This window comes from Cygnus atratus, chromosome 5, assembly GCF_013377495.2.
Source record: "Cygnus atratus isolate AKBS03 ecotype Queensland, Australia chromosome 5, CAtr_DNAZoo_HiC_assembly, whole genome shotgun sequence".
Classification (NCBI taxonomy): Eukaryota; Metazoa; Chordata; class Aves; order Anseriformes; family Anatidae; genus Cygnus; species Cygnus atratus.
Genome location: NC_066366.1, coordinates 62,583,520 through 62,610,809, shown reverse-complemented (window position 1 = coordinate 62,610,809; position 27,290 = coordinate 62,583,520). Strand labels below are relative to the sequence as shown.

At 56.2% G+C, this 27,290-nt stretch overlaps 2 protein-coding genes across 8 annotated transcripts in view; one reads left to right on the top strand and one right to left on the bottom strand.

The window, feature by feature from the left end:
- TXNDC16 (thioredoxin domain containing 16) overlaps nt 1-10,674 on the bottom strand; it is a 49,899-nt gene extending 39,225 nt beyond the window's left edge. For 5 of the 6 annotated variants that reach the window (XM_035551345.2, XM_035551344.2, XM_035551338.2 and 2 more), the window contains exons 1-7: nt 10,227-10,663; nt 4,600-4,803; nt 3,734-3,816; nt 2,567-2,640; nt 1,788-1,862; nt 1,330-1,451; nt 720-810 (exon numbers count right to left, since the gene is read on the bottom strand). In XM_035551345.2, coding sequence (XP_035407238.1) covers nt 720-810; nt 1,330-1,451; nt 1,788-1,862; nt 2,567-2,640; nt 3,734-3,816; nt 4,600-4,768 — 614 coding nt within the window. In that variant the 5' untranslated portion in view covers nt 4,769-4,803; nt 10,227-10,663. Of the gene's footprint in view, nt 1-719; nt 811-1,329; nt 1,452-1,787; nt 1,863-2,566; nt 2,641-3,733; nt 3,817-4,599; nt 4,804-10,226 lie in introns of all 6 variants that reach the window. The other variant, XM_035551340.2, reaches the window with a different exon arrangement.
- Nucleotides 10,675-10,954: 280 nt separating this feature from the next.
- On the top strand, nt 10,955-26,327 carry GPR137C (G protein-coupled receptor 137C). Of its 2 annotated transcripts, XR_007708317.1 has the most exons (8): nt 10,955-11,454; nt 17,711-17,754; nt 18,502-18,730; nt 21,669-21,818; nt 22,365-22,487; nt 22,618-22,733; nt 23,501-25,993; nt 26,203-26,327. XR_007708317.1 is itself a non-coding variant. In XM_035551235.2 (7 exons), the coding sequence occupies exons 1-7, from the start codon at nt 11,104-11,106 to the stop codon at nt 23,670-23,672; spliced, it is 1,185 nt and encodes a 394-aa protein (XP_035407128.1). In that variant the 5' UTR covers nt 10,955-11,103; the 3' UTR covers nt 23,673-26,312. The 2 variants fall into 2 exon arrangements, 1 of the variants encoding a protein (XP_035407128.1); XM_035551235.2 differs by having other exon boundaries at nt 23,501-26,312.
- The last annotated feature ends 963 nt before the right edge of the window (nt 26,328-27,290 follow it).

The following is a 27,290-nucleotide window of genomic DNA, read 5'->3' as shown; positions in this document are numbered from 1 at the left end:
CTGAAGATACAGCATGTTATCTGAAGATGCAGCATGCTATCTGATATTCCCACCTTCCTCTCTGCCCATCCTGCAGTGACTCTAGTGTGACCTCAGCCACAGTGCCAGATGGATTTGTTCTGCAAAGCTCCAGGGAACCCATGGCTGAGATTTGGTCAGTCAGCTAGGGAAGGGAGACATTCGGCTCTTCCACTTTAAAATCCCATTCAATGAGCCGTCAACAATGGCTAGTCTAAATCCAGGAACAAAAGCAGCAGTGGTTTTGGAAAAAGCAACACAGATCTCACTGTCCACCTTGGCTGTCAACCTAATACCATCCTAGGGTGGAGTCTTTTACCTTGAGATGCAAAATGCATATGCAGGTCCTGAGCTTGTTGACATCCAAGGGGGCTGAGAAAGGTCAACACTGCCAGCTGGTCGGAAAGGAGATTCCTAAATACCCTGGAGGACCCCAAGGTGATCTTTCACTGGAAATCACCTGTTCTCTAGCTCAGCATGAAGCCAGCAGTGAGCCCAGTGCATTACAGGCCTGGCAACATTTGGATGCTTTAAATGCAGGCTACAAGGTTCACTTTTAGTGAAAGTGATTTTTCTCCCATGCAAGCTAGCAAGGATGCCAATGCTAGATTTTACCTGGGAACCTGAGAAACCAGAAGAGCAGTCCAGGGGAGCAGATATACCTGGAGTGTGTGCGCGTTTGTGTGTGTGTGTGGACATACCCGGTGTCTTTCAACAGTGTTGCCTCAGTTGTCAGAACAAACTGGTGGACAGTCCCGTAGACAAAAGCCACTTCCATCACAGCTCTGTGCTCTGGAAAGAGAAAAGCATGACTAATTCACTGATGCAGCTCAGCCCAGATCTCCCCCTTCATCCTTCCCAACCACAAGCATCAAGACTGAAGCTTTCAGAAACTCTCAGTAAAACTCCACAACTGGCTGAAGCCATGCTATGGAGGTAACTGAGTCACTGGGGCGGAACCCAATTGCTGATCTCCAGTAAACACAAAGGTGGGGCAAGTGAATGCATTCTGCTACATATCTGTAGTACAGATCTGCCAATGGGTTTATTTATTAAGGCAGCAACCACTAGCTTGCTTTCTCCGTCCAGTCCATCTCTGAAAGTTTGTGTGCTCCCAGCAAAACCGTCTTGGTCAAAATGATTCATCTGGCAACAAGGCAAGACAGAGGTGGAGAGCTCATGTTTGGGTGGGCCTTTCACATTTCTTCAATTCTCCATTTGCAGGATTCTGAGTCATAAAATGAGCTCCCTTCCACATTAGTAAAAAAAGGCTCTGGAAGGGAGCACAAAAGAAAAGCTGAGTGTTAATACCTGCTGTTCCAGTAGCTGGTACATACACGAAGACCATGTTCGACCTCCCTTTCAGTGCATTTTCTATGTTCTGAAGATCCGTCAGTGTTTCAACATACTTAACTTCATTAAAGAGCAGGGCACTGAGAAGACAAAACTCATTAGCAACTGCTTTCTTTTAAGAGAGAATTTGCAGCCACATAATCACGATGGAAAAAAAAACAAAGGTAAAACTCCAGCTTCTTGCTGGCAGATGCAAGATTCACAGCCAAATACAGCTGCCCAGATGTGTGCTTGGTGAGTCATGTCCAGGGCATAGATTTAACAGGGTCAAACCATACCAAAGAGAGAAGCAGCCTTCTGCTTGGCTGAAAACAGCCTCTGGAACACGTGCAGTTTATATTTATGCAAAACTTTCTATCGACAAGTGAAAACGGAAAATAAATGATTTCACAGAGATGGATCTGGTCTGTACTTACAACAGAACATTAGCAACAATGGAGTTCACATCAAACAAGGCATCAGTAGGAAATTCTCTGATCAGCATGTTCCCTCTGGGGAGAGAAGAAAAAATATCACCAAAGAAACCGTGAAAGATTAGCAACACATAGTAAATTCATTTCTACTGTGTAGTATCTCCAGGTGTCTGCTGGCAGGTACGGCTGGAAGGAAAATGTCAGGACTGAACTTGGGGAGTTCCTAGGACTAGCAGGGTCTCCCTGATAGCAGTGATCTCCTCCTCTGTCCTGTACTATAATCAATGAGAACAGAGCACGTTAGTTTTGAAAATGCCCTCTACCTGATACGTGGAAAAGCTTCCAACTGACAGTCCATGCAGAGACCAAGAGTTAAACCTTCCCATCTGTGGTAGGTGAGCCAACCACAACAAGAAGGGCACCAAAGAGTGTTTCTTTCTAGGAGTAGATCCAGAACTTAGTGCACTGACTGTAGTCCTGGGGACCTGGTGGTGGGAGCCCAGAGGGACTGACTGAGGATGTCTTTGATGGTTTCACGTAGCAGTACAGCTCTGTGCTGATAAAAAGGAACATGGGGCAGGACAGGGGTTTTCACGCGGAGGACAAGGCATCCACACTTTGCATGTGTGGAACCTTTTTGGAGTACTTTTTGATAAATTCTGTATGCCACTGCTGTCCTCATGGCCTTCTTATGCAGATATCTCTGCTCCCTGACAGCATTTCCTCCAAACCTTTGTACTTGAAAGCAATTACAGCGTGGTGCCCAGAAAGCCCCCCCTTACCTGAACAGGTAGGCTTTCCTTAATGCATTTTCTTTTCCACAGTATCTTGAGACGTCCTCTTTGGGACAGTTAACCTGGACATTGAAAGCATTTATTGGACATTTAGCTCTACAAACGTCTACAAACATACGGTACCACGGCATTCTCCCATTCCAGAATATAAGTGCTAGCCTTTCCAAAACTGCTGGGAGAGAAAGCACAATCACACAGTGAGATGAACAGAGTGCAGTGCTGAGGACTGGAGTTGGTATTTCAGTTCCCCAGCTCAGCCTGCCTCGATTTGGGTCAGACAGGATTAAAAGATCTTGTGATCTGCCAAGCATATTCAAAGTGACAGACCACTGCTTGCTTACTGAACTCAGTCTGTGTCTGGAGGAACTGAAACACACACACACACACATACATAAGCACTTCTTATAAAATCTAATTGCACTTGCATGGATTTGTAATTCGCTCACCTAAATCTGCAGAAAAATTCAGCCAAAAAAATAAAATAAAATAACACATCCTGTTTAGCATTTATTGCATTGTATTGAAAAGAAGTGAACTGACCCCCTCCAACATTCTTCACAGTCTGAGCCTCTTCCCTCCCAGTGCACAAGGCGAGATGGAGTCAGGCAAGTTCCATGCCCAGAGTGAAGCAGCAGGCTGATGCTCTTTAGTGCAACACAGTGGGGATCATCTCCTTCCTTGTACCATGTTTAGGGGCACACATCAATAACCAACACCACAAACCATATGCAGCTGTTTGGGAAGTCAGATTAGATCAGCCAGCCAAGCCTGGCACATGAGGTTTCCCACGAAAAAGGCCAATTTTCAAGAAAAATATGAGAAGTTAAATGTCTCCTAAACCCATGAATGCAAATCAAAGCTCTGTTTGAAGTGTGGACAACATTAAGTGTTCCCTGGACAGAGGAATCTACCCAATCCCACAGGCAGAAGGTGTGACACAACCCACAAGCAGGTGTGATGCTTTTGTTTCATAGCAGTGTGGTGTAGTTACCCACAAGCCAGGGCAAGGGAAAAAATGGGATGCCCTGCGCAGCCAGCACCCACTTTCCTGCGGGGTCCCACTGCTGTCCATCACCAAGGTCGGTAGAGACAACTCTGTCCACCCCGCAGTCAGCCCTGCAGAAATACCCTGTCCCACTCCTTGTTCTCATTTACCTTCACCACTGAAATGCCATAGTCCTGCAGAGCCTCGACTGAGTTCTCAATCTGTTCCAAGAAGGGCTGGGCACCAGGAGAAACTAAAACAGCAAAAAAAAAACAAAACAAAAAACAGCTGGTTTCAAGCCCTTCCTCTTGCAGACAAGGCAGCAGGAGAGCAGAACAACACCTTTTCTCCCCAGGCCAGGCCCTGCTAGCCTTGCTGGGAGTAATTCCCTGCCCTGAGGCTGGGGGTCACCGTCTGCCTGTGTTTGCCTGAGCTACCTGTGACAAGGGGGAGGGTGGGCATCAGTGTAGCTGTATTGTATGGATGATCCCTGAATCCAGCTGGATTTCTGTCCCCCCCTTCACTAAAGCCACCATAGCTTTTTTGTTGATAGCTCCCCACCTTCCTTCCTAACACACCCAGCCCCTCAGTGTTCATGGGGGAGCTGCGCTGGGTTTCTCAGCCCACATCCAGGTCTCTGAGAAACCATGCCCGGGGGTCATGGAGGAGCAGAACAAGAAAGGCAAGGTGATGGATCTCCTTGTAATTACGCTGGGAGGTCCTGTGGAAAAGAAGCACGGCACCTTTCAGGGGGTAGCTCCTTACGGGGCATCTGGAAAATTAATGAAGAGGCTTGAAGCAGAGTGTTTAGGGACACAACCAGGACAGATGCCACCCCAAGACACTCTGTCTGCCAGGAGCACTCAGGAGCTATGCAAACCCCAATTTGCCAGCTGAGCTTGACCAGCTCTTCAAAACAGCTTTGGGTTTAAAATACTCAGGAATTGTCTCTTCGTTATTCCACTTTCACACACACGCCAACGAGAGCCTCTCCTGAAAACCCAGCTGATGTAAGTGCATGCTGTTGAATACATACCGTTATGGCTGAAATAAGCCAGGGATGCCCTTCCAGCTTGCAAGCTACTGAAATACTCCTGGGGGCTCAACTCCTGTAGCAGACTTGTACTTCCCAGCATGGGAATGAAGGAAGCGCAGAAGAGCAGGAAAGAGAAGGAAGGAAACCATCTGTCCTTCTGGGCTGGCATGGTTACTATCGGTTACAGGCACGGGAGAGCCACAACTGCAAAAACAAACAAAAAAACAAAGGAATAACAAAAAAAACCACATATATACGAGTGTTTTCTGTTTAGGTAGGTGCAGCATGACTAATTTACAGATGTGACAGCTACACAAACACCTTGAGGACATCACGAACTAGTTACTCAAACAGCAGGTGATTCACACAACCATGAAAATGACAGCAAAGGCCACTCCCTTTCCCCTGAGTGGTATCTGCAAGTGCAAGTATCCTCTGTGCTTTCAATTTAGGGCTGTTTTTCTTCCCTCTCCCTTTTTTTTTTTCCTTTTGAGTCAAACAAAGATGAGAAAACATCTTTTTGTCATTTAACTCCCCTGTTTAAAACCAGGTTCTTCTGCAGCCTGCCCTTCAGGTACCCATCTTTGCTGCTGAGAGCGCTGCAGCAGGGCTGGTCAACAACATCCCTGGTCAACAACGAGACAAAGCTGGAATTCAAGCCACCAAGAACATGTTTGCTTTGCATTACGAGCTGCAGCTGTTTTCCTTAACAAATGCCACTGTGTACATGGACTGTCATTCCCCCCAGCACCGTGGCAGATGCTGTCAGCTTGTTATCACTGGTCCGTTATGAGCCCAAACTCAAATGCTCGAAAACAAGCAGGCAAAGTCCCCCTGCCTTGCTCCGAGAGCTGGCAGCTAGGGAAAGCCAGGCACGTTCAGCCTTCACAGGCTCCCTTCTCTCCATGCCATGTACATGAGGTGTTTGGATAAGGCCTTAGCAGCACAAAGGAACAAAGACAACGCTGAGGAAGCAATGAAACCTTTTCATCTGGAAGTCTCCCGTTCTCTCCTTTCCCACTTTGGGAAGAGACAGGCTTTTCTGGTCCTTTTGCCCTCCCATCTGTTCATCTGGCTTACAGAGGGGACCGAGATCGAGAAGACGGGGGGATGTTTAGTGAATGACAGACTTGGCTGCAGCGGGATGGAAAACTAAACTCAGCCCTGGCACATGGGAACCAGCCTGGGTCAGAAGGGAGAGCTCCCAACCACGGAAGCAAGGCCAGAGGAGCAGCCCACAGCGACGCAAATACTTCCCAGCATCGTACCTGGAGGAGGGTGCCAGCAGGTTAAAGCGCAGCTCCAACTCCTTGCCAGCCCTGATCTCTCTCCTGGATCTTGTAGTTTTTCCAGCGTCTGCCTTCTGCCCTCTCCACACCTCCATGTAGCTGCTGTGCTTCCCCTTGCACGTTTCCCAAAGCCAGTCCCACCTGCCCCACTACAGTCCCTCGCTGTCCCACCACCCCAGCACAAACACATCCCACACTTTTTTGGCTGTTCGCTCACAAATATGTGCTCATCCCTTCCCCATTTGTGTCCTCTCACCTCTTCGTTACTCCTTCCTGCCCAGGGGGTTCCCTCTGGGCCACATCAACCTCCGCTGACCCCTCTCCTTCTCCTCCTTCTTGAACTTGAATTTCCCACCCTCCAGCCCTCTGTTCCTCCCAGCCCCAGTCTCTGGCTCTCCGCAGCGATGTGCAAGTCTCGGAGGTGTACAAAGGAGCTTCAGGAGCACTCCCTGGAGGCACAGAGACAGAACTGGAGGCGAGACTTATCTCCCATATTCCAGGGAGACTTGCAGCACCTGGATATTTGGGACTTTTTTAATGAATCATGCCCCATAAACACGTCCAAGCTGGTAACCTTTGCAAACACGTCTCCAATCACTGTTCAAGGCAGGAGAATTTGTTGTCAGTCTGTTGTCTGTTCCTTCAGCCTCGGTATTACAACACCATCTACTCGCCCAGCTGGAAATCTGGCAGCGATCCCATCCCCTTTGCTCATATCCTGACTGCCAGCCCGTCCTCCTCCTTCCATGTCCCATTTTGCCCCTAAAATCACTTGTAAGGCCCTTGAGCACATCTTCTCTTAACCCCTGATAAAGCCAGGCCTCACCCCGGAGGAGCGGTCACTGGCCTGCTCTGCCTTCCCACCAACACGTACTGAAACCAGGTTTAAGGGCTTCCCAACAACTCTGGAGCTTTGAGTACTTTATTGCAGCCAAAATCAAGTCTGAGCACACCCAGCTGTAATAGGGACCCAACCGCACCAGGGGATGACAAGCAGTCCTCAAAGCACCCCAAGCTTCATGGTGGAGCACTGGAATTGCTCTGCTGGGGAAGGGGAGAACACCCCTGTGGAAAACATGAAGAAAAGCTTGGCCAAACGACGTTTTAGATAGCACTAGTGCAGCCTGGGGCAGGGAATAGACCTCCGAGGGCTTTCCCAGCCCCGTTTTTCGTGCTCAGTGGTGTCGGACCTCACACAGGCTCGAGTGGCACCGCGCGTTGCCTCTGGGGACACTGCCAGGGCCGTGTAGGGGCCTGGTACAGGAGTGCCCAGCACACGACCACGGCTCCACATGGGTGTTAAAAGTCACCACCGTCACCCAGCCTTCCTCACTCGGCCTCTGCCAGAGTATTCGGCTTTTAGGCCATCTCCTGCGTCACCCCTTTTCCAACACGGGAAGATTAACACCGAGAGGTAAGGTGGTTAAGGCCACTGCAGATGACCTAAAATGTGAGCACATACACCAGAGACACAGAACACAAAATCTCACGTTGGCGTAACTTATTTCTGCTACCTGGGTTCAGCTTGGGAGTCCTGAATCGTAAACTTGGCCTGGGGTCCTCTCATCACCGCCGGGATCCCATCTACAGTTCCTGCTGCCTTGTCTCACACAGCCCCTCACTGACAATATTTATTAAGCTGCAGCTTATTTCTTTCAAAGGAGGGTGATAGGAGGTGGTTTTTAAGATGCACCGGTCAAGGTGCAAAACAAAAAAAAGAACCAAAAATATAAATATATAAATACACTTTTGGTCTGAATATATTACCCTACTGCTTCATCTTCATTTTATCTCATTGTACCAGTATCTTCCAGGCTGCAGAGCCCCCAGCCAGCAAGTTCTTACTCCCTAGGAATATGCTCCTAAAGCATAACGGAGCCGCCTCAGCCTTTCCTGTGATGATCGCTACAGATCCGGCCTTTTGCTGAAGCAGGACGTTCACTCTGCACCCAGCAGGTTTGTGTTTCTGGCAGCCAGGCTTGCCTGCCTGTCCTGCCCTTCCAGCAGCAGCTAACCAGTGCAAAGCCCTCCAAACCTGGCCGGCAGAGGGGACACACAAGAGCCCCAAATCGACGCAGGGCTGACTCAACCCATGGAGGCAAAACTGGCCTCCAGCACTCTCCCTGGCATGGCTGGATGCCCCAGAACAAATATGCACGCTGCTGAAAAAGGCAAGGGAGAGCATAACATTGGCCAGCCAGCCCCGGGGCTCGTCTTGCACTTTGGACTGTGCACACAGGTTTTCTTTAGGGGATCCAGAAAACTCACGGAATCAGAGAATATCCTGAGCTGGGAGGGATCCACAGGGATCATCGAGTCTGGCTCCAGGAAAACCTCTTTGTTTCAGCCTCCTGATCTCCAGATCACACAAGAATCCCACAAGACACACTTGACTGCCTGGCCTTTCCTAAAGCAGCAAGCTTGCCTGCAGCTAGCTTGTCCAAACACGGAAACCGTCCCAACAGGTGTACTGTCTGCAAGCCTGTTTTCTCCCGAGGAGGCGATAAATTGGTTCATCAGAGACACACAAAGCACCCTTGGGATCCCATAGAAGTGCATCTGGAAACCATCAGCCCATGGCCACTTTGCTGAGTGGGAGCCGGGCTGTCCTGCAAGTTTTTAATTCATCAAAAGACCACAGAAACTGCAAGTGAAATGCCTGACGACTGTTGAAATACTGCTGATGTCAATAAGCAATATTTCAGTCTTTTTGTCTTTTTTTCATGGTGAGGTTATGCGTTGGTTTCATGGAATCCCATGGCTGTGCAGCAATATTGCATCTTCCACTGCTTTACATATTTTTCACTACAGGCTTCTCTTCCCTGCCCTCCTTTGAAAAAGTGGCCAGCACCAGCCTTCTCCTAATCAGCTGACAAGTCTAAGGTTAATTATCACTACACAGTTTTGCTGGAACAAAGAGCTCATCAGCCAGCTCCCTTCAAAATTTCTGAAGGCAAGTTCTTTGCCCTTGCTGATTTGAGTAAGGTCAAAAAGCCGCTGTTCCCCAGCCCTGGAGCGGTGACAGCGCTGAGCTGGTTCTTCGCCACTTTGGAAAGGGGCCACACTCGTCCGTAAACACGGAAAGGAAATACCTGCTGCCCGTTTCCACCTGTCCCTTCTCCCCAGCAGCCTGGGGAGGAGGCACATGTCATATAACCGGTGACAGGGAGAAGCCAGGCGACGTTCCCACCCCGGCCAGTTCTGATTACAGCGGTGTCCTCTATCATATGTTGCTGTGGCATTGAGCCCTCAGCCACAGAAAGGGGTTTATTTCTACACTGAACGTACCAAAAAGCGTCCCAGCCAGGCTGCCCTGTGGGGACAATGCTGAGAGCCCAAAGCTGTGCTCAGAGGGAAGGCAGAGCCTCACCACAGCGTTGTTTATCCGGTATTTGTCCCCAAGCACTGCTTCAAGGCAGAGTGCTCGCAGGCTTTTTGTGCGCAGACAAACCCACTTTTCACTAGCAGCATTTTCGGGACGCTGCAGGCTGCTGTGTAATCCCTCCGCCGCGCAGACCAGCGCCAGCACAGCTCATGTGACTGGAGGCACATCTGGCACACGAGGTCATGAGATAACGGGGCTCCTCTCCGGCACACTGACACTTCCCCCAGTGTCCCTGCTGCCTCTCCCCTGCTCTGCCACCCGCACGCCAGGGTTTTTGGATCCCACATCAGGCGTGCAAGAGTCCTGGGGAGGAGGGAGGCCCTGGTGTGAGCATATGAGATACGGGGCAGGAATAAGAGGGTGAGGGTGCCCATAGGCGAGGCTATCATGAGCTACAGGAGCTGCATCTTTTGGCACAAGGAACCTTTTGACTTCTCAAGGGTTGTCAACAGGGTGGGAAATGTTTACATTAAATAAAATCCCAGCCTGTTGTCCGGCGCGCTTTGTCTCACTGGGCTTTCTGTGATGTGCCCGTGCTGCCCCCCTGCCGTGGCCGTGCCCCTTTTCCTGCTGGAAAGGGACCTTGAGCCTCTTCCCGGAGTTTAATTTTTGCTTTCAGGTCCCACTTCCCAGCACCCTGGAGGGCACCTGGCTGGGCAGCCCAGCACCCAGCGCTGCGGGCAGGACACGCTGCAGCCTCCCAGCGGGAGCAGAGCTCTTCCATGCCAGCGCACGGCCAACAGCCCGCGGCGTGACCCGGTGCCATCCTTGCCCCGTGTGTCCCCGAGGACCTTCCTCCCAAAGCCCCTGCGAGGCAGCTGGCCCCGCGATGATGGACGATACCGCTGATGGACGATACCGCTGATGGACGATACCGCTGAGCTGCCTCCGGGCTGGCTCAGGGGTGTCACTGTCACCTACCTGGGATGTCACCTACCTGGGATGTCACCTACCTGGGTGCCCAGCGTGTCGGCGCTGCTGCCAGTGCTGCTCCCCCGTCCCTCGTCCCCCCGCGGGGACCCCGCGGGCAGGGCTCCCGTGCCCCAGCACCGCGCTGTGGGTGATGGATCGGAGCCTCAGGGGTCTCAGCGTAGGGGATGAGGACATGGAGGGGACTCCGAGCGACGTCCCCAAGCCCCCACCACGGTGGACGCCCGACCTGCGCCCCCGGCTGCCCTGCTGCTGGGGCACCCCTCAACCTGCCAGGACCTTAGGGGACCCCCCCTCAACCTTCCAGGACCTTAGAGGACCCCTCAACCTGCCAGGACCCTAGGGGACCCCCTGAACCTGCCAGGACCCAGCCCCGTCGCTATGGGGACCCTCCAACCTGCCAGGACCCTAAGGGGCCCCCTCACCCTGCCAGGACCCGCCGCGCCGCTGCGAAGGGCCCGGCCCCGCCCCCTCCCCGCACGCACCAATCAGAGCCGCGAACCCCCTCAGCCCCTCCCCCCCACGAGGCGGGGCGCAGCCGCGAGGCGGGCGGCGACGGCAACCTAAAGAAGCCGAACCCACCCCGAGGGGAGGGAGGGCGGGGCCTATCCGTGAGTGACAAGGGCGCCGCCCAATCACCGCTCCCCCTGGGCGCGGCGGGCGGGGGCGGCTCCCGGCGGAGCCAATGGGGAGCGCGCTCCGCCGGCGGCGAGCCCCTCAAATACCGGCGCTCAGCAGCCGCTCGTCCCCCGGCCGCGCTTGGTTGGCGGCGGGGCGGGAGGGAGGGCGGGCGCCTCTTGTTCGGCGTCTCATGGCGGCGGTGCCCGTGCGGGGCTGAGGAGCGGCGACCGCGGGCTCGGTGCCGCCTCCCCCCCCCCCTCACCCCGGTCCCCGCTCCCTATGAACCCCCCGGCGGCCCCCGCTGAGGGGCCGGCCCCGGCCGTGCCGTCCGGCGTGGAGCTGGGGCTGACGGCCGTCCACACGGCGCTGTGCGCCGCCCTCTTCCTCTTCGCCTACCTGCAGCTCTGGCTGCTGCTCTACTACCGGCAGCGGCGGCTGAGCTACCGCACCCTCTGCCTCTTCCTCGGCCTCCTCTGGGCCGCCCTCAGGACCACGCTCTTCTCCTTCTGCCTGCAGGGCTCCCCCCGGGCCCTCCGCCTCCAGCAGCCCTTCGCCCACTGGCTGCTCTACTGCCTGCCCGGCTGCCTGCTCTTCTGCAGCCTCTGCCTCCTCACGCTCTACTTCGCTGAGGTGACTTTTTTTTTAATCGCCCTTTATTTTTAGGTCCGGGGGGGGGGGGGGTTTGGGGGGGGATTTGAGGGGGGTTTAGGGGGGTTTGAGGGGGGTTTGGGAGGGTTTGAGGGGGGGAGAGGCGCCCAGCAGCGCGCCGGGGTCATAAAACCCCCCTCAGAGTGAGCTGTGGGGGAAATAGGGATTTTGGGGGGGGGAAATGGGGATTTGGGGGTCGTGCCCTGAGCCCTGAAGTGGGGAGGGGGCTCGGGGCAGCCCCCTGAGGCGCGCACACACAGGGTGCCCCCTGCTCCCCACAGGGGTCTCCCCCCACCGCCTCCCTCCGTGGGGGTGGCAGCACCGCGGGTCCTTTACGAGGCTTTTTTTTGTTGTTGCTATCTTTTTTTTTCTTTATTTCTCATTGATTTCCCTCCTGCAAAGGGCCCAGAAAGTGGCAGCAGCAGGGGCCTGGAGGGCCGCCAAGCATTACGTCACCAGCCGGAGCCTCTTCTGCTATTGTTGCTGCGCTCCCTCCGTCTCCTCGCCGCCAGCAGCCCCGCTCCTTTTCGTGCCCTTTGGTGCCACACAACCCCCCCCAGACCCCTCTGCCTCCCCCGTAACAGCCTGGGCTGCAGAGCTGGGCCCCTTCCCGGCACAGTGATCGCCGCCGGGACGGCGCTGAGCCGCTTGTTTTTGTTGCTGATCCGTGTTCCTCCTTTCCTGGCTTCTCCCATCGCTCGTTTTGTGTTTTATCCTCCTTCCCCTAGTCCTTTACACTTGGTTTTATTTACCCTCCAAAGCCTTCGCTCCCTCCCCTTCCCCCTCCGAATATTTTGCTTCTGCTCCAGTTTCTCGTCAGCAGCCCTTCGCCTCCCAGTTTGGGGACTTGTTTCATAAACAGGCAGCACTTTTCCTTCCAGCTCCGTTGTTGTTGTTCAGACCCTGCGCTCTGCAGCTCTCAGCTCTTCGCCAGCCTCACAAAGGAATCGCTACCACGCAGCGAAACCGCTCCGATGTGTCACCGGCGGGAATTAGGATTTCATTTTCCCTAGGACGTCTGCGCTCACGTGATACCCCGAGGCTCGGGGCAGTGGGGTTGTTCAGCTGTGTGGGTGCTTCCCTGCCTGACACAAACACCTGGCGTAATCTGCTGGTGTTGGATATGTTGCCTGTCAAGTGCCAGCAGAATAACAAATGCTGCGTAATGTATATAGTATAATGTCTATAATCCATCTTTATGTTGAAGGGAGCTGACCTACCGATTGTTCCGGCCGGTAGGTGTTTGTGTGTCCCTTGGAAGGCAAGCTCAGCAGGGGATCCCGAGCTCTATTGCCCCAAACTGGCTGGATTTCATTTCCCTCGAGGCTACCGGACTTGTCAGCAGATTTACCTCCTGGCAGGCTCATTAAAAGGCTCCCTTAAAGAAAAGCAAAGTAAATTCAGGCAGGCTCCCTTCCTCCTGTGATGTCTGTTTTGCAGCGGGCTCTGGCTGGGTATGCCCTGCTTCTTTCTCCTTGAAGACCTAGAGCCAAGGGAAATCCTGTCTGAGGAAATAAGAGCTCAGAATCCAGAGTGGGAAAGGACGAAGTGACTTATTGAAATGGGTGTGCATGCTTAGGCGCAGAGAAGGGCCTGACACTTGGCTGCCCCGGGCAGCGTGGGTGTCCAGCACGTCGTGGTGTTGGAGTGATCTCACGGTGGTGAAAGCTAGAGCTGGGGTTTGGAGAAAATCCACCTAGGTGGACCTCTGGTGCTCTTCTGGCTTCCATTTTAACAAAAGAAACGGTGCTGAGTCGGGATATTTGGCCTCCTTTGCTTGGAGAGCAGGCTGATAAAACTAGCCCATCCTCTTAGCTACCGGCGCATGGCACCCTTCTGCCAGCTGATGCCAGCCTGGGTGCGTTCAGCGCTTTTCTTAAAGCGCAGGAGGAGCAAGCAAACGCTGTCACTAGCTGGGGAGAAGGGGGAAGCTGCTGTGGAACCACAGCACTTTGGCTGAAGAGGCTCAGGATCTAAAGATCTGCTGAAGTGACCTCAAGCAGAAGGTGCTCAGAGGGCCCAGCAGTTCCCAGCTCTCGCAGGCCAGCTGGCAGCGACCTGTAGAGGAGCACTGGGCTGTCCCTGCTCTGGGGCTGCTGTCCTTGTCTGAAATGCCCTCAGATAAAAGCTGAGGCTGCTTTTGTGCTGAAGGCACGGCTAATTGTCTCTGCGCACAGTGCTGCCTTTGTGGAGATGCTGGAGAAATGGCATCTGGCTAAGCAGGGAGGGAAAACGCGGCCTGTGCTGTGCTGTTTGCGCTGATCTCGCTTGATTTATGGAGCTCCTCGGGCCGTGTACGAGCTGGGGGTGAAACGGTGCCGGGTGGGGGAAGAGCCTCGGGAAACAGCAAACACCCGTGGAGGGCTCGCGTGAGTTTGCACTGTTCTAGGACCGAAATTCAAACTGAAATTGTGGAGCTGCCTCGTGCTCCTCCTGTCTGTGGGGAGGAGGCTGTCCTGCTGAAGTTCCTTTTGTCGCAGGCTCGTTTCCACCTGGAGCATCAGGAGGTGTAACGCCTCTTGCTCGGAAGAGTCTCTTTCCGCTTCGGCTTGTAACAGTGAGCTTCCCTGCAGGAAACCTGGAGATCAGGGTCGATCAGAATTCCTCAGCTCCCCTCCCAGTCCTGCCCCGAGCAGGCAGAAGGATGCCCGGGACGCCCCAGCCCTGCTTGGAAGAGCTCCTCTGCCGCCAGCCAGGCGTCTGCTTGAGTAACGCCGCCTTTCCCCAGAGCCTGCCAGCTGCTGCTTCCCCCGGGTCACCGTCAGGAGACGCTACCTGTAAATGCAGCCCCAACAACCTCGTCCCGACCCTTTCCAAGACCTCCTTGGCATCCCTGTCTGGCCTGGGAGTCAGCAGCTGTGCTGCAGCAATGAGTGAGGGCTCCCGCTCGGGGCTGCTCCGCCAGACCGGCGGGGCCGTGACCCTGAACCCGTCTGGGTTCCTCGGGGCGCCCCATCAGACGGGCTGACATCAGCCTCTTTCGTCCCGGCTCGCTCGAATTGCGCTGGAGCAGGACGTGCGTGGGGAGAGCTTCCAGCCTGGGAGCCGTTTGTCCTCGCTGCCCTGCACCCGAGGGTGCTGCCTTCCCGGGGGGAGAACTGGGGGAGCCCCCACTCTTCCCCCTCCCCTTGTCCCGCGGACCCCAGGGACGTGGCTCCTGCCTGGGGGGGGGGGAGGGGCAGCTGCTGAGGGGTCACAGCCTCAAAGCGCTCCGTCCTGGAGCTGATTCCTGCGCTCAGGATGAGCAGGCGGCCGTGGCAGCAGCGGGGAGGTGACCCTCGGTGCCGCTTGAGGGACCGATCCCGTCAGGAGGTGACGGGTTTCTGACTCCGCCGGCTCTGTTGTGGGCGGACGTGCCGCCGTCGAGCAGAGGAGCGGCTGTAGGACGGTGTTGAGGCCGTGGTCCCCGCTTGCGCGGGTGCTGACCCTGGCCCTTAGGGGCCGCGTGTGGGATGCGGGGTCTCTCACCCGCCGGCTCCTAGCAGCTGGGACGTCTCCGCCACTCCTCCCGAGGATGAGTCTGTGGCGCTCTGGGCGCGTGACCGCCGCGAGTTCACTTTGCGGCCTCGGTGATGCGAGGAAGGAGCTCGCCGCTGTGAAGCGTCTGCTCAGAAGGGAAAGCCTCCAGCCGCACAGGGCCCCCAGCTCCGTAGCTCTTCTCGGTTTTGCTTTCCTCCCAGATCTGCAGCTGACGTGAGACGCTGAAGGGACGTGTCCCCAGGAGATGCCCGAGCTTTGAACTGTTACACGAGGCCGGCTGAGGAGTGCCTGTCCGCAGCCCTGCCGCTCTGGGCTAGCAGAGACCTCCGTTTGCTGGTTTCGGCGGGCGACTGCTGGCTTCTTTGCTGGCCGCCCAGGTGGCCTGAAGTAACCGCTCACCGCGTGAGGGCTGCTCCTAGGTGTGATGCGCTTCTGGAGGACAGGGGCCTGGATTTCCTGCTCTCACGAAGAACGGGACAGCTCCTGAGCCGTCCCCTTCACGCTGAGCCCTCTCCGCCGGCTGTCCTCGGGCGCTGAGCGCCCTGCAGCGTTGCCTCGAGGATGGGAGCCCAGAGGTGAGCGGTGCCGTACCACCTCCTGACCCGGCCCCGTGGGGACGCAGGGAGTTCCGTCACCGGATGAGCCGTGCCTTAATACCCGTGCAAACACTACACCAAGTGGCGTCTGCTCCCTGCCTGCAGGTACAGGACTGAGTAGCTGGGGGCTAAGAGAAGCCCGGGGCTGGTACCACGGCCTCCCTCTGCTTTCCGTGGCAGCCGTCCAGCCAGGAGTCTCGGGTTGCTGTCGCACTCAGAGGGCAGGGATGGGGAGCCTGCCCTGCGCAGGGCTGCTGGAGCCAGCACCTCCCTTCTGCTGCCCCGGGGCCTTCCCCTGCCCGGCTGGGGGCTCGCTGCTAGCGGAGGCTGTGGTTAGGGGCTGCTCTTCTGGGAGGCAGGGCCGCAGCACAAGTATCGGAACTGGATTTCCGTGCTGCACAACAACAAGTGTGCCGGCCCCAGAGGCTTCCTGGCTGGCTGTTCTGACGGTCCCAAAGTAGCCTACAGGCAAGCAAGGGATGGAGGAGGATTCAGGCATTTCCCTGCCTTGAAGCGACCGTGCTTTCCTTCCGAGGCTCGGCATTCCTCTCTCTCGGATGGGCTCTGGTGCACAGCGTGGATTATTTTGTGCTTCTGACTGGTGCAGGCCAGGACAACAGGGTAGAGGGCTTCAGGGACCGCTTGGAGTACTTGGCGCAGGGTTTGAAGCTGTCCAGTTCCTGTAGGAAGGATTGCAAATGCTTAAGACTACAATAATGGAACAGCCCAACCCTCAACTCCTGAAGCGTTGCTGGAAATCCCGTCGGCAGGAGCCTGACTTCTGAAGCTTCGCGGTGCTGAAATCCCAGCAGGAGGAACAGCTGAGCAAGGGTGCCTCGTGAGAGACGGGTGAGTGATCCTCCTCTGCAGCTGCAGCCGGGAAGGCGGCAGGGAGCGCTCCTTGCAGGCGGATTCCTTGCAGAAGAAGTGGAACCGAACCTCCGCACCTGCGTGGCGACCGGATTTGTGCTGACCCCACGAGTACGCATCCGCTGGATCTGCCCAGCCGGCCCTGTCTTCCCAAGTTCCTTCGGGATCCCTGTCCTCAGGACACGAGCTCCGAGGCTGAATGTGACCCTCGGCTCTGGCATCCTTCCTGCAGGGGCTGCAGCAGCACCTGGGCTTTTTCACAGCCCAACAAGCAGCTCCTGCCGGGGCTGTGCTGAGCTGGCGTGTGACGCTCCGCGTCGCCTGGCCCGCTGCAGCAGGGCTTCGGTGCTTGTCTGATCTGTGACTTGGGAGCGTGCCTCCCTTCCCTGGCTGTCCCTGCTTCCTTATCCCGCAGTCCTGCCCCGTAGGATTCGGCAGGAGCCCCTCTCCAACCCAAAAGGACGTGGAAACTTGTCTGCCGTGGGGCTGCCTGAGCGTCAGCTCTCCTTCAGCCGATTCAACCCGAAGGGCTGAGGTTGCAGGGCCGCGCTCGGTGCCCTGCAGGTCGCTGAGAGGCCTGCGAGTCTTCGCGTTGAAGCAGCAGCCGGTCTTGTGCAACCTGCAGCTCCAGCCTGCTGCTCCCTGGGGGGCTGGGAGAGATGGCAGCGCAGATTCCCTTTTGGACAGAGCGCGTGGTGCCGTGACGAGTGAGATGGGTGACGGGGATCTGCGGACTAACACGCTCACCTGTCGGGTGCGCCGCACCTCGGGAAGCTGGGCCTTCCACCTCTCCCTCCCCCTGAGTTACCTCTCAGGTGTGTTTGGCCTGCAAACATCTGAAGGGTGGAGGAACTGAGAACTCTGCGCGTTTCTTACAGCCTGCAGGTCCATAACCCAGTACCACTGGGCGCTTCTAGATCAGTTGTTTGTCTTGCTGAAGGTTTGTCTTGCTGAGGAGGCCTTCCCTAACAGGGAAATCAAGCATGACTGAGCTCCTAAAATATATAAAGTATTCCTTTGAGTCCCTGCGCGACAAGGTCTTTAGCACCACGCTTGGGGGATATTTAATGTCCTTGCCCATCAGACGCCTGCATTCGGGCCTGGCTCCTGCAGGAAACACGGCCCCAATCTCTTGTGAGTGGGTACAGAGCAAGACTTCGTGCTAGTAGGTGATGTGGTCCTCCAAGATACCCAGCTGGATGCTGGCTCTCCTGTTGTATCCATCCTTACGAAGCTTAAAGGAGAACTGTGGGTCATGTTCAGTAATGCTGTGCAATTTTTCCCCCCCCCAGGTCATATTCAAAGTGAAATGTGCAGCTGAATTCAACAAGTACAAGTAAGTGGTGCTTCTCTAACGTAACCTTTAGAGGCTGCTTAAGGTGAATTAAAGCTGCGGGGCTAGGAAAGGGGGACTTTGGACCCCAGAAACTGAACAGAGCTAATGCCGTACCTAGCTGTGCTCTGACAGAGGGTCAGCGTTGCTCCTTGGAGCAGGAATGTGAGCTCTAAGGGTACCAAGGAAGCTGAAACGTGTGCTGCATGCCTCCGTGTGTCATCAGCACCCCAGTACAGGTGCTGATAGGAAGCTAGAGGAGCCCTCAAGGTCCTTTTGAGCTGTCCCACCCCCAAGAGAGATGTGTGAGAGCTTGAGCAAAAGGTGGCACACCTTTGTGCAGCCCAGGTGCTGCCTGGCCACTTCCAGGGAAACCCATGGTGGAAAACGCAGGCTCCAGCGGCTTTCGATAAAGAAGCTGCAGTGGCTGCGCTGACTCAGAACGGACGGACTGAAGTTAACGCAGAGCTCGAGCAACGCTTAAAATCTGCAGGATAAGAGCCCGACTGTCGGAAGGTGGTCTTGTAACTCACGACCGCTTACACAGCTCGTGCCATAGGAGGGCAGCTCAGACAAATACTCTGCGGTCTTGGGCCGTCAGTACAACCACTGAAACTTCCAGGAATGCCCAAATTTCGTAGCGTGCCTCGTGTTCTGCTTGCTGGGAGGCCTTCCCTGCTGATGAGACTGAAGGATTGTGAAGTATGACTCCAGAACTGTTTGGCTTAACTCTGTTTTTCCTCTCTCCAGGGTCCTCTTGTACCTGGGCTCCGTACTTACCAGCCTCCTCTTCCTCGTTGTGAACCTGACTTGTGCAATGCTGATCTACGGGGAGGTCCCGCAGGACCAGCTGAGGTGGACGGTCCTTGCCCGTGCCCTGGTCAACGACAGCCTCTTCATCCTCTGTGCAATCTCACTGGCTTGCTGCATGTGCAAACTGGGAAAGATGTCTTCAGCCAACGTCTACCTCGAGTCCAAGGTGGGTAAATGCCTCGTGAACCGTGCTGGGGCTGCGACCATCAGCTGGGTTCTCAGCTGGGCGTGTGTAGAGATACAGTGCTTAAAGCAACGCTGGCCTGGTGGCAGCCGAGCTACTCTCACTCAAATATTCCTTCAAATATTCCTTCCCGTGTGAAGGCGGCAGCTCTCGCACTCCTCTCTCCAGGAGTGCGTGCTCCTGCGACGGGGATGATGCGTCCGGCATGTTTTAGGGGAACACGTCCGCGGTTTTTCTGGCACAACAGGAGGCTTAGGAGCTGCTTATGCTTTTCAGTTTCAGAGGTTTAGCTTTGGAACTAAATTTTTAGTTTAATTTTGGAATTTTCCGTTTGGAAGAGAGGCTTCTCTAAGAAGTAAGAGATGTAGCTTCTGCAGTATGTTGCCACTAAGCACAGCGAAGTCTGTGAAGTCTCCAAAATAGCTCTGCCATGCATAACGCAGCTCTGCAGAGGGGATCTACTAGCAGTCCAGCGTTAGGTGCCTGGCTTGTTTAAGCCGGAGGCAGGGCTCACCTGTCCCGGTTGAGACGAGCATCTTGGATGGGGGCAGAAGCTTCTGTAGGCCCTGTCCCGAGGCAGAAGGGGGCAGGTGATGTTCTGAACACGTGTAACTCCTCTCCCCCAGCTGAAGTGGGTGAACCACCAGCAGCCTCACCTGAGTGGGGCAGCAGGCTGCATTCAAGCATGCACCTGAGAGCTGTGTCCCTCTTCCTCTGAAAAGCCCTCGCTCCTGTCCAAGGCAGTGACCGCACCTAGCCTGGTGAGAAGGGCAGGCAGCAGTCTCTCGATCGGCCTGGAAGCATCTGTAGGGAGAACTGTAGGATCTGCGAGCAGTCAGGTGCAGAGGCAGGCAGGTCAGCTGCCTGGCTCAGATATTTTTGAACTGCTGCCTTCCCAGTGATGCAGCGTCTCACCCCACGTGCTCCGAGTCCTGTCCTTCCAGGTGTCGGAAGGACTCCTGAGAGACCTTCTGCCCAGTGTGTCCTCGGTCAGGTGAATCTGGGGGTTTAAAGCGCTGCCATGCCTTCCTCCGGAAGGAGGCTAACCGGAGCGTGGGGCTTGTGAAGGCTGTTGGATGCCTTCCTCCTCAGGAACAGGAGCAAGGTGACCAGCCTTCTTGCAGCAGGCAATGCTGCAAAGATCTAGATGAAGACGACTGCCTTGCGTTGGCTGGAGGCGTCTCCTTTCTCCTTAGGTCATCTGCAGGACCCCTCAAAGCGCCTACAGTCCACTGCCCAGCATCCCGCAGCTGTGGCTGCGGCCATAACTAAGCTGACAGCCTGCCCAAATCCTTGCTTGCTTAGGCCAGGTATCCAGCTCTAACTGGCTCTGGGCGCTAATTAACTCATCAAGCTCTCCTCCGTGGTTTATGGACATGGCAACTTCCTCTAGTTCCATGCCCGGGGCTGCCTGTAGGGCCTTGCTCTCGTACAACGTGCTATGGAGAAGCCTGCTGCTTCTGAGTACCCAACCGGACTGCCTGGTGAAGGTTTCTTGTGTTTGAAATACTGCCCTCCTTTCCTACCTCGGAGGCATCTCCTGACTTCGCGGAGGAGCTGCAAAAATAGGGTGGGGGTGAGCAGGAGCGTGGCACAAATCCCCGAGCGCGAACCCGCTGACTTGCAGCGCGAGTTTCGGAGGGCTCTGTTGCCACCGTGGGGGAAGGTTTGGGACGCTTGGCCCTGGAGAAGGAGGCGCTGCTGTTGGACCGCTGCCAGATCCCCGTGCCGCGGTCCTTGTGCGCTGAGGGCCCGCTTTCGTAGCCTTTCTGCCTCGGACTCCCCTGCCTTGAATGCCAGGGGCTCAACAGAGAGCGTTGGGGCAGGCTGCGTCCTCGTGCTTTGGTGTCACAGGAACTTGTCTTTTAAAAAAAAAAAAACAAAACTTCCAGGACGCTTCTTCCAAGGCACTGTCTCGAGCAAAGCCCCAAAACTTTGGGGAAACAGAGCTGGTACACCCCTAGGCCGGCGTACCCCTGGTTTGGATGAGGAGCGGGTCAATGAGGCGAGCTTCCCGAGTGGGTTCTCTGCCTCCCTCCCAAGGCAAGCCAGCCGCAGCGTGCTCAGATGCTTGCCCCTATTTTGGCTTCCGCCGTGCAGTGACTGAGTAGCTGTTAAAAGGTCTCCCAAGTGCATCCATCCAAGCTGGAGGCACCTGCGTATCTTCAGCTGGTTTCCTCTCCCGCAGCTAGCCTGGTGGGGGGGGCAGGTACCTTAGGGTGCTTCGTGGCAGCTCTCCCGCTGACGGCACCGCGTCTGGGAGGTTGCGGACAGCGCTCCTCGCCCAGCATGGGCCGGCCAGCAGAAGTCAGGGGTCCATCCGTATCCAGCCACCCTTTATGTACGATGGGGCCGGCTTCTCCCGCAGCGGAGGTTGAAGTTCAGCTGCTGGTTCCTCCTGCCTGTTCGCGGGGGCCCAGCCCGAATATCCGGGCTGCCTTTCCAGACAAAGGTGGTATTCAGCGTGTGGGGCGCTGAGCTGCCGCGGAGCGAGCGAGCCAGGTGGGCGCTTCTGCCGCGGGGTCTGGGCCTGCTCAGAATGCAAAAAGCAGCAAGATTTTCGTAGTGGCTCTTGGCTGGCCTTCCTGAGGCTGCCACAGGAAGGCAGTGGCTGGGAGGCCGTCTCCGGACCCCCGGCACGGAGCTGCCAAACAGCTCGGCAGGTCTCTGCCCGTCGATAAAATCCTGAGGATGGTGTTCCTGTGCCTTGAGCCTTTCCTGCTCCGAGGCAACATGGCTCTGCTACTCCAGTGAACTCATCACACGAGGAAGCTCTTAACCAGCTCCGAATGTTTTAGCAACAGCATACGAACGTTCTAGGTCATTCTTGCCTGCGCAGCTTCTCGTGCATTTAAATGGGGGTGGAATCCAAGCTCTGCAGGGAGGTCTGTCTTAAAACCGCTTTTCCTTCCTGTTCCAGGGGACATCTGTCTGCCAAGCTATCCTTGTGGGATCTGTAGTTGCTCTTCTGTATTCCTCAAGGGCTTGCTATAACCTGGTAGCTGTGGCCATATCTCCAGACAGTGTTCCTGGTCCATTTAATTATGGCTGGGACAACCTTTCCGATAAGGTAAGTTTGTCTGTTACCCCCTGAGTCCAGAGCTAGGAGCAAAGTGAAAGGGCTCCCGTGGGGGACATGTAGAGGAAAAGGGCGTTACTTGGGGGTGTCTGTTTCTCTGAATCTCCAGGTGAGCGGGATTTCTGCCTTCAGAAGCCCTGCTTGTTCTCGCCACTAGGGCAAGCCTGAATCTTCCTCAATCTCCCTGCTTCAGGAGGGATTCTGTTACCCTCATCAATTTCAGCCTCACTCTTCTTTCGGGAGAGAGGAGGAACAAGTCGAGCAGAGCAGAAGAGCAATGCTTAATAAGGCATGGCTGTGTGCAAGGGGGAGTCCCTGGGGGGTTGGGGGAGCTAGCAGTCCCCTGGAGCACACTGAAGAGAACTCTCTCTCCCTTGAAATGGCAGCAGTTGAGTAAGGGTCACAACTTTTGGTTTAGGGACTCCTGCCTTCATCAGGATCTCACTGCATTTGCAGTTATCCTGAGCTGGGCCCAGCTCTGGGAGCCGCGTAGCTCTGATGGCTAGGAATCGAGAGACCTCTAACTTCTGTCCGCAGGTGCGCGTGGAAGTGAGCAGCGAAGAATACGTCGTGTTCGGAGTGGTCCTCTTTCTCTGGGAGCTGGTGCCAACCACCTTCGTGGTGCTGTTCTTCCGGGCTCAGAGACTGAGCCAGAACTTGGTAGGTCGGGGCAAGCTGCTGTGGCTTGAACACCCCTGTCTGGGGGAGGAGCCCGTGGTGCCTGGCACGTGGGGGCAGACCTCTGGGAACGCTGTCAGAAATCTCACTCCCGGCCTCTTTTCTTTCACAGACCCCAGCGGGAATGGTCAACAGTCATAGTTACAGCTCCAGAGCCTACTTCTTCGACAATCCAAGGCGCTACGACAGCGATGACGACTTGTCACGGCTTGGGGCCAGAGAAGGAGGGTAAGTGTTGTGCTGGGCACGTGGGGACAGCTGCTGCCCTGCTGTCCGGTGTGGAAGCAGCAGGGCTCCTGGCTTCTGCTCTTAAAAAAAAAAAAAAAAATCCTGGCATAAGTGGCAGCTTGGGCAAGGTGAATGGGGCAGAGCCTTCTGACTGAGCTTGGCTTTGTTCCTTTCTACAGCTCAGAGCTGTTCTTGTTAGGTAGAAGGGATTAGAAGTGGATATCACACTGGCTGCGTGCGGGTAGGAATGTGCAGTGGTTGCAGACAGGAGGCCTCATCCAGGAAGGCTGATCTCTCCTCAGCTGGGGGAGAGGGGCTCCTAAATTACCTCCAGAGGAGTTTTTCTACTGGAAAGTGAGGTGGTAAAGCCCTGGGAGAGATGTGGTCTGTGGGACAAAGCTCTGCAGGAACACCCGGGATGGGGGAGGATGCTCTGGTATCCCCAGCAAAACTAAAGGCAAACCTGGCCTTGCTGCCTGGGGCTCTGAGGTCCTCCTGGCCATTTTTTTTTTTTGTGAGGAACTGAGAGGTTCTGTCTCTCCTTGACCAGTTCTGTAGGGCCTGGCGCTCCTTTCTTTGCACCTGCTTCCTCAAAGCCAGGTTCCTCGGAGATACCGATCTGCTTGTCCTAACCTCCTCCTGCAGACGTGCACCATGGTCAGCGCTGGGGGCCGAACTCCTCCCTGGGCTGCTTAGCGGCGGAGGCAACAGTCAAAATTATTAATCTCTGAGTCCCTGTCTGTTTTTTTTTCTGCTCTCTCCTCCAGCTTGGCCACCCCTCAGTGCTCTGGCTGCTATGGGTCCCTGGCTGGGAACGACAGCTACGCGGCGGGTCCCCAGCTCGGCGGGGCTGCTGCAGACAGTGCCCCCTTGCTCTTTGCTGCCGGCGGCTCGGAGGCGAGCGCCCACCAGAGCTCGTACCCCGCGCCGCAGAACTGAGGAGGCTGCGAGGCCCCTTTCCTCCCCAGAAGTGGCATTCATGTATAGGATTGTAACTTGGTTTTTTTTTTTTTCCTCTCCCTCTTCCCCCGAAGCATCTAACTCATTGACACAAACATTCCACTACCTGCCGCAGCCGTGAGCGGGACTGAGCCTATGGCTGCGGGCAGTGAGCAAGAAGAGAACTGTGACTTTAAGGTACCATGTAGCAAAGTGAAGCTGAACCCTCTGGAAGCTTTTTTCTTGGTCTGGTCCTCAAGATGTTGGCAGCTAAATGCACCAGAGCTTCCTCACTAGAAAAAGAAACATCAAATGCATATTTGCACTTTTATCTGCACACTTGGAAGGAACGAATCTCGCTCAGACCGCGCCTGGTCTGAGACTGTTCTAGTTACTCTTTTAATTGCACATCTGTAGCTGGGAGAGGTGCTGTCTTCCTGCAAAGATGTATTCCGTGAAGTACTCTGCATCCTGACTCACGTGGGAGCGTGGAGCTCAGTTAACAGTGTTACGGGCAGGGCCCGGTGCAGCGGGTGTTGAAGCGTGGCGCCACGTTCGCGCCCTGCGGGGCTGCTGAGCGTGGTCTCGCTCTGACTGCTGGCCCTGGTTGCACCCGGTTGCTGATCCGCCCTACCTAGGATTGTGGGCTCGAAGCGCATCCGCAGCGAAGGCCTGTGACGGTGGGATCGAGTGCTCCTTCTGGTGGTGAGGTGGCCGCGTTGTGACCGACCGCTGGCTTGTGGCGGAGGAAGAGGGCTGGCTTGGGCTGGAGCTGCCGGTGAGAGGGAGGGGATGAGGTTCTGGGGAAGCCGAGGGCTGGAGTTGGCTCAGCAAAAGGATGTGCAGGCCCGGAGTGTGCGCGGAACCAGGGCTGCTTCACCTGGTGGGGGTGAGAGTGGTCCCGATCCCTCCTCTTCACCCCTCGGGGGGCTCCTCTGCCCCTCGGTATTCACTGGCGTTTAGCAGGTAACCCAGGCTTCTAACCTGAGCAAATGTGAACCAGCAGAGCCCCCAGGGCGGTGCAGGAGGCCTGCTGTTGTGCAGGGAGGGGCAGAAGCTGCAGAAAGCTGGTCCCTGGCCTCCTTCCCCTCCTCTCCTGGCTCTGCCCTGGGGTGCCGTGGAGCAGGCTGTGGCCGCAGGGCCTCGGTGTGCTGGGTCAGGCTGGGAGGAGGCTGCTCTCAGCCCCGGTCTGTCCTTCCCTCGGACCAGAATAGCCAGCTTTGGCCTGGCTTGCAGCTCTCTTGGGCTCCGGGAGGCGAGGCTCTGCCTTCCACACTGGATGCGAGTCCCGGCGTGTCCCTGAGCCCTGCGGGGGATGAGCCAAGCGGCTCCGGACACGTGCTCGGAGGGAAGCGCTGCTCCGGGGCTGGCAGCTGCTCTGACCCCTAGTGAAAACGTGAACTGGACCCGCTGCTGCCCTGCGCAGAGCTGCCCCTGCTGCTCAAACGCACCTGCCACTGGGAGACCCTTCCAGGGCCAAGGCCTCGCACGCGGGGAGCTGCGCAGCGCGGCCTGGCTCGGGCTGTGGGACACCAGTTGGGTGCCGGCGGGGCCCCACGCAGCAGCCTGTGCGAGAAGCCCCAAGCACCGGGGCCGGCCCTGGCCTCTCCTCGCTGGCCCTGCCCTCACTGGTGTGGCCTGGTCCCCCCGTGTCACCCCGTGTCACCCCGTCACCTGCCTTGCTTGCACCGAGCTCGCTGCCACTTGTCACCCCGAGCACACCCGGCCCCCTTGGCGTGGTCCCCGCGCTGGCCTGGGGGCCTCCGTGCTGACCTGCTTCACTCGTGCTGGCCCAGGAAAGGAGCAACCTCTGCTGTTTTTTTGGGGGGGGGGGGGGGGCTTTGGGATTAGGACCTGTGGCGCAGCCCTCTTGCTGTGGTACTTGAACCAGAGAGCTCCATCCCAGCCGCCGCGGCTCTCCTGGCTGCTGTCGTGCGCGGCGTGAGAGCCCCGGCTCCTCGCTTCGGCTGGGCTGCGGGAAGAGGTGGCTCCATCCGTCGCTGCTCGACTTACGGCAGAGCTAAGGAAGGCCCCAGCTGCCGCGCGTCGCCCTTCTTTCTTCTCCCGTAAGTCGCCAAAGAGAGCAAACGACGCTAGCGGCCCCTGTTCTTGCTTAAATTCCAAAGCACTAGGAGCACTTTAAGTTTTTTCTTTGGAGGGAAGGGAGCGTAGTGCAAAAAAAAAAAAAAAAAAAGAAAGAAATAAAAATTAAAGGGCTACCGGCTCATTGTTCATATTGCACTGAAGCACACACCACCGATATGATCTTCCTGGCGTTAGGATCGCAGGTCGGGGCAGTGAGTCGCCTTGCTGATGTACTCGTGAGTGACTGGCAAAAAAGTGTTTTGGTTTTCCTCGTTTGTATGGGTGGCCGTTAATTTCAAAGCTCTGACTGCTCCCCGGGGGGTCGGGCTTGTGTTTTACCGAAGTAATTTATAGCTGAGAAGTACAATGACTTTTCTAATGCATAGTTGCCTTTCATTAAACTTTTTTTTTTTTCTTTCTTTCTCTCTTCGGCCTGGTTTAACAGCGTGTTGGCTTTGCAGTCAGGCAGCTGCTGGCTGCAACAGGAAGCTGTGGCCAATGAATGTACCTATTTGTCCTTCACTAAACTGTAACCAAGCACTACGATGTTGAAATAAAAAAAAAAAAGAAAAAGTTTCTGCGCTGCGTTGCCACAGGCCCGGCCGAGTTTTGCTCGCGGCATGGCCCAGCCAGGCCAGCTCCAGAGGTGGGCCTGCAGCCTGCCCTGCCCAGCTGAGGGGCTGGGGTGGCCGTGCCAGCACCGGGCGCGGGGACGTCTGCCTGCTCCCCCACAAAAATCACCAGTAACTCCCTAAACCTGCCTCTGGCCAGGCAGGGGTGCCCATGCAGCGTTCCCACGGGTCCTCCGGCTCCTCTCCCCACCTGCGACCCATCCAGATGGTGCTGAGCTGTGGAGGAGGAGAAAAACCGCAGCCCAGCAGCTCTGTGCTCCCCCATTTCCTTACACCCCGGCGCGGGTTTATCGGCGTGACCTTGGGCTCGCTGCAGATAGCAGCAGCTTCAGCAGCGCACAGGCTGCGTCTGGGCGCAGCCCTGCCTGCCTCCACCCCCCATTTTGGGGGCCAAATCATGGCTGGGGCCACCTCACCCCCTTGCAGGTGTGTTTTGTTCTTGGGCAGCACCAACCACAAGCCTCTCCTTGGCCCTGCCACGAAGCACAGAGCTGCGGGACCAGGCTGGCAATAGGGCCCGGGGGCCTTGCCCCTTACTGCAGGCAGGGAGCTGGGGCTGTGCCTGGCCAGGGAGGGGAGGGAGGATCAGGTCTCTGCTCTGCGGCAGCTTCCCCAGCGTCTTGTCCTCGGAGCGGCAAAATTCAGTTTCGCACCAGCCTCTGAGCAGCAGCAGCTGTGCAGGGGGCACATCCTGTCCCTTTTCAGCCCTGCCCAGGTACCAGCGTGAGATGAATCAGGGCAGACTGGGCTGGGGTGGTGAGAGAGGAAAGCCAGAGGGTGCCAGCGCCTGCTGCAGGAGAGAGGCCGTAGCTTAGGGGGCTGCAGAGGTGGGCTGACTGCTTGGAGCCCCTCGTCCTAACTCAGAGAGCAGTGGGTGCCCTCAGGGCCTGGCTGGAAGCAG